Raw genomic sequence first — 6,000 nt, forward strand, 5'->3', positions numbered from 1 at the left:
TTGTTATGTCTTTGTTATTTTGATTTATTTACTCTCATACTATACATTTTTACAAATCTTATGTTATTTTATATTTTCTGCATGAATGGAATGTTTACAATCTGTAGCAATAAAAAAAAGAAAAAAAATGAGCTAGGTTGTTTTCACATACCATTGACGATATATTGATCTTTATTGTATACGTTTTTGTCAGTAATTGATATTAATGAATTACATATTGGGGGTACATAGTTTTTTTGTAATATGTATCTTACAATTAATTCATTTTTACATATTTTTGTGGATTAAGGCGATTAGCTCCTCCATAAAATCTACAAAACAAATAGAAACATAAATAAAATAATGGCAGTCAGTGTCTAGGGACCTTCATCATTAAACATGGCACATATTGCTTTCTCTATCACTCTGATCTGGATATTTTAAGCAAGCAATAAATGTCTTTGTTACCGTCTTTCCAGATGAGCTAAAGAATCTACGACATTCCATTTGATTAATCTTGCCCTAAACGACTGTTTTCCTGTCTCTCTTTTTTTTTTTTCAATTACTAATGTTTATTGTCTATTTTGTGCCCTGTGTGCTGCTCTTGGCAGAAATAAAGACTTCCGGCACAGGTAAGCTTTAGAGGAGCTGAAAAGTGAACCATTGAACCCAATTCTAACATATCGCCCTAAAAGTGGAGATTATAAATTGACTCAAAGATTGCCTGTCTACTTTCCGTCATTTCTTAGCAGCTGATTTCTTTTTTAAGTTATTTTGTTTGGGGGTCGTGCAATCGCTTTGCATCTGCTGCTTAATAATGGCCAGTGTATATATTTGACAAAAATAATTAAATACAGTAGACCCCCTGGATACAACATAAATCCGATCTGAGGTGGGAATCATGAACTAAAATTGCTGTATGGCAGATGATAAATACTGTCGCTAATGAGCTAATGCAATCCAAACCCATGGAACCCTATATAGAAGACAAAATAACCAGAGGTGGGTAGTAACAAGTTACATTTAGTACTCCGTTACATTTCCCTGAGGAAGCTTGGGGACATTTTGTAGTTCTAGGAGTATTTTTAAATCACTCTATTTTTTACTTTTCTCCCCGTGCTTGCGTGGGTTTCCTCTGGGCACTCCGGTTTCCTCCCACATTCCAAAAACATGCATTTCAGGTGAATTGAGCGGTCTTAATTGTCCCTAGGTGTGAATGAGCGAGTGAGCTGTCTGTCCCTGTGTGCCCTGCGATTGGCTGGCAACCAGTTCAGGGTCTCCCCTGCCCACTGCCCGGAGATGGCTGGGATTGGCTCCAGCCCCCTCGCAACCCTAATGAGGATAAGCGGTACAGCTAATGAGATGAGATGAGATATATATATATATATATATATATATATATATATATATATATATATATATATATATATATAGAGAGAGAGAGAGAGAGAGAGAGAGAGAGAGAGAGAGAGAGAGAGAGAGAGAGAGAGAGAGAGAGAGAGAGCGAGAGAGAGATACCTTATATCAGATTTGCATGTACTGCATGCACTCCGTTTGAACATTTTAAAGTTTAAAATGTAAGGAAAAACACCCAAGAAAAACAACAAAAACTGACTAAGTGAAATGTATTCCAATGTATGTGGGCTTGAGATTGTCCAAGTGCATTGAGTTGTGATTGGCTCATCGCGTTTGAGGACCCATTGTGGAAATTGAATGACGTTACACGCGATCGACTGCATCACAAAAGCATGAGTGTCCACTTTGGATTTGGGTTTTTCAATGATTTTTTTTATGTATTATGACATTGTAGATGACATAGCCAATTGTATGAGACCTTTGTTTTAGTACACAACATACAGTTTAATATTTAAAGGTTAAGAACGCGATATGTCGGAGTATTTCGGAGAAAATCAACGGGTTTTGTGCTACAAGCACCCGGCAGGTATCGTCCGATACTACTTGTCTCGGCGCAAAAGGCCTCCCGATCGATTTCCCATCACAGGGTCACGACTCTGGCCAGCCAACGCGCGCTCAAACGGAGAATGAAAAGCTCAGTCGTGACGCTCACTAACCCCCATTTAGAGCGCAGGTGCGAAAAAAGAAAAAATGGTTTCCACAATAGCAAACACTTGCTGCCTCTCAATTGACTTTTCTGTCCATCTCTGTGAGTGTCCTCTCTCCAATATCTTTATTTTCAATCGAAAATTGTGACCCTGCTCAGGGTTTAGAAATGTTATGACCACCGTTTTCGTGATGTGACTCGCAGTCAGTCTGTAAAATATATAAATGATTATATAGATCTAAATTTATGTTATTAATGTATATTTTATGATTTTTTTTAAAAGGTAATTGTATAAGATGTTACACAATATATGAAATAATGTTGATATTGATACTCTACAGATTATTAATAGATTATGATAAATATTAAAATCTACCCTAATTATGAATTTGTTTTCTATAACAGTAATGATATCTTTTTTTTGTTTTAGAATACATTAATATATTAGTTTTCGTTTTTTTTTTTTTTTTCAGATTTGATTATTCAATTACAAAGTAATCAGGGAATTCATCTAACAATCTCTCAAATATCCTGCCCACCTGTATTGGTGTTGTTTTTACATATTATTGATCGATTTTTAATAAATTTGTACATAATTAGTCATTAATTACTTTTCTATAATGGTAATTTGATTTATTTTTCAGTTTGACAACTTTAGACTTCAAAATTAAAATACATCATTTTTATTTCACCTGATTTGATAAATCGATCACACATATGAATATCATCTGCTGCTTAAAAAACTGGAAAAGTCCATGTAAGGCCTGCAAGTTTGCAAAAAAAATGCCCCTATCTTTTTCAACTTTAAGTTGTAAATTTCTCCAAACTCCATGAATCGGCAAAATCAATTACCTTTTCCCTAGCCCTGCCCCTTTATCTTTATCCTATGTTGTCATGGTAACAAGCCTCCCGTGCTCTAAAGGACCTTTGGACAAATGGGGAGAACATTCGGGACGATGGCAAAAACGAGGCGTGCCCCCCCGACACCTCACCCGCCATCCCAAAATAGCCCAATCACATCCCTTTGTTCTGTGGCTGCATTTGCATGATAAAAAGGAGATTTATTCAGGGAGTAAAACAGCATGCGTCGGTAGAAAACTAGCAAAATCCCGCTGCGGGTGCGCCGGACTAGCATGCCGATGCACGACTAAAGGGGGGTTGGATGACCCCACCCCCATACACCCCCTTTTTCTATTCCTGCGCCAGCATGCGGCAAAATGCAATTATCTTCTCCAAACGAGATGTTGTCGGTGAATATGGATGTTCGCGGCGGCTCAAGGTCGCCCAATGACGCTTGTGGTGGCGGATGCTCTACATACACAAGATAAGTTGGCAACTATTGGTAGAATTCGGTCAGTGAGAATGAATACCAACCTACTTCGTTAACACTACCTCCCTCACTTTTCGTACTTGGCGGCTTTAGTGCCTCACAGGTTAGAAAATATTCCCTGATCCATTATCCCTAATTGAATATACAGTGCCGTGCAAAAGTATTTGTGTCTTCCTGATTTCTGTGTTTTTTGCATATTTATCACTCACAAAGGTAAAAATGGCACAGCATTTGATAAACCAAACATGATGCCAAAGAGTAAAGCATGGTGGTGGCAGTGTGATTATATGAGGCTGCTTTGCTGCCTCAGGACCAGGACAACGGAATAATGATTGTGAAGGAACATCTAGCCATCAGTTTCTGCCCTCAAAACCATGTGCTCTTGGCTCATACAGCAGGACAACGATCCGAAAAACATCAGCAAATCCACCTCTGAATGGCTAAAAAATTAAGGTTCTGTAGTGGCCAAGTTAAAGTCCTGATTTAAATCCAATTGAGATGCTGTGGTGTGTCCTCAGCTGGGCAGCTCATGCTACAAAACCCTCCAAAAAGGCAGATTTGAAACAATTTCGCAAAGAATAGTCGGACAAAATTCCTCCACAGCGTTGTAAAAGACTCAACACCAATTATCATAACTGTTTCATTTCTGTTATGGCTGCCAAAGGTGGCCCAACTCGCTATGAGGTTCAGCGGGCATTTATTTTCTTATATAAATATTTGTATTTTTGCGCCTTAATAAAATAAACATTTCAAAACTGCATTTTGTATTTCTTTAGGTTATATTTGTGATATTAATATTGGCTTGTTGATCTGAAACCTTTGAGAGTCATAAATATGCTAAAAAGACAGAAAACAAGATGGGGGCAAACACTTTTCCACGGCACTGTAGGTGCGAGTAGGAACCACCAAAGCATACCTGTGTTGGGCCTGGTGGCTCTTTTTATGCCGTTTTGTCCACCAAAATGTAAACTGCACTCATGCGGACACGATCCATTATCGCTGGTCATCTATTGCTGAGAGGAGACTACATTTTTGTCTTGCCTTTTAGGTCTTTTTTGGCGTTTTGTCCACCAAAAAGGGAATTGCACCTTGCAGCTGCTATCCATTATCTTCAATCGTATAATGCTGCAAGCAGTGGCCGGCAGAGCACATTTTTGCCTGGCATGGCTACTGTTTTTTTGCTGTTACCTAAAAATAACTTAGATGAACTACATTATTCTCCGAACAAATTAAATGCACAAATTAGAAAGATAGATAGATAGATAGATAGATAGATACTATATTCATCCCCGAAGGGAAATTCACATTTCCAGCAGCATCCGTGAGCTGAGAACAATACAATAATAAAGCAAAAAGAATACAATATACAAATACCCAGTGTGACGTGCAAATGCCCACTGTAGCGTGTTATATAGAATAACTAAATAGTGCTACACAGAATACATATTGCAATAAGATTCGGTAATATGCAATGTAGGTGGTGTGGTTTACTGTGGGCTTTTACTCTGCCGGGTAGAGTTAAAGAGCCTCATGGCATGAGGAAGAAAAGATCTCTTCAGTCTGTCCGTAGTAGAAGACAGTGACAGCAGTCTGTCGCTGAAACTGCTCTTCTGTCTGGAGATAATGCTGTGTAGTGGATGCGATGGATTGTCCATGATTGACCGCAGCTTTTCCAGTGCCCGTCTCTCAGCTACTGTTGTTAGGCTGTCCAGCTCTTTGCCCACAACAGAGCTCGCTTTCCTAGCCAGTTTATTGAGACGAGAGGCATCGTTCTTCTTGACGCTGCCTCCCCAACACACTGTCGCATAGAAGAGGGCGCTTGCCACTACTGTCTCATAGAATATTTTCAGGAGCTTTTTGCAGATTTTGAAGGAGGCCAGCCTTCTGAGGAAGTAAAGTCGGCTTTGCCCTTTCCTACATAGAGCTTCTGTGTTGGCAGTCCAGTCCAGTTTGTTGTCCAGCTGCACACCCGGGTATTTGTAGGTCTGGACAAATTCTACACATTCTCCTTTGATGGTTACAGGAACCGGGTGAGTTCTGGTTCTCCTGAAGTCCACCACCATCTCCCTGGTCTTGGTGGTGTTCAGGTGCAGGTGGTTTGCGTCGCTCCATCAGACAAAGCCCTGAATCAATTTCCTGTACTCCTCCTCCTGCCCATTTCTGATACATCCCACGATCGCAATGTCGTCGGCAAACTTTTGCACATGGCAGGACTCAGAGTTGTACTTAAAGTCCAATGTATATAGAGTGAATAGGAACGGGGAGAGCACGGTCCCCTGCGGAGATCCTGTGCTGCTAACCACAGTGTCCGATGTACAGCCCCCCTGTTTCACATACTGGGGTCTGCCTGTCAGGTAGTCAGTAATCCATTCTACAAGGTGTGAGCTAACTCCCATCTCTGTCAGTTTCCTACTCAGTAGCAGAGGCTGTATGGTATTGAAGGCACTGGAGAAGTCCAAAAATGTAATCCTCACAGCCCCCTTAGCCCTATCCAGGTGAGAGAGGGATCGGTGTAACATGTATAATATAGCATCCTCCACTCCCACCTTCTCCTGGTAAGCAAATTGCAGTGGGTCGATGGCGTGACTGACCTGTAGCCTCAGGTGGTGCAGCAGCAACAGCTGACTAT

At 40.2% G+C, this 6,000-nt stretch overlaps 1 protein-coding gene across 3 annotated transcripts in view; it reads left to right on the plus strand.

The window, feature by feature from the left end:
- Positions 1-6,000, plus strand: part of tenm4 (teneurin transmembrane protein 4) — a 287,914-nt gene that overhangs the window by 210,364 nt on the left and 71,550 nt on the right. For 2 of the 3 annotated variants that reach the window (XM_088346406.1, XM_088346404.1), the window contains one exon: positions 591-611. The exons of the other annotated variant lie outside the window; for it this stretch is intronic. In XM_088346406.1, coding sequence (XP_088202532.1) covers positions 591-611 — 21 coding nt within the window. The remainder of the gene's footprint in view (positions 1-590; positions 612-6,000) is intronic. 3 annotated transcript variants of the gene reach the window in all.

Source organism: Urocampus carinirostris, chromosome 10 (genome assembly GCF_059441175.1).
Source record: "Urocampus carinirostris isolate Australia breed hairy pipefish chromosome 10, RoL_Ucar_1.0, whole genome shotgun sequence".
In the NCBI taxonomy this organism is placed as follows: Eukaryota; Metazoa; Chordata; class Actinopteri; order Syngnathiformes; family Syngnathidae; genus Urocampus; species Urocampus carinirostris.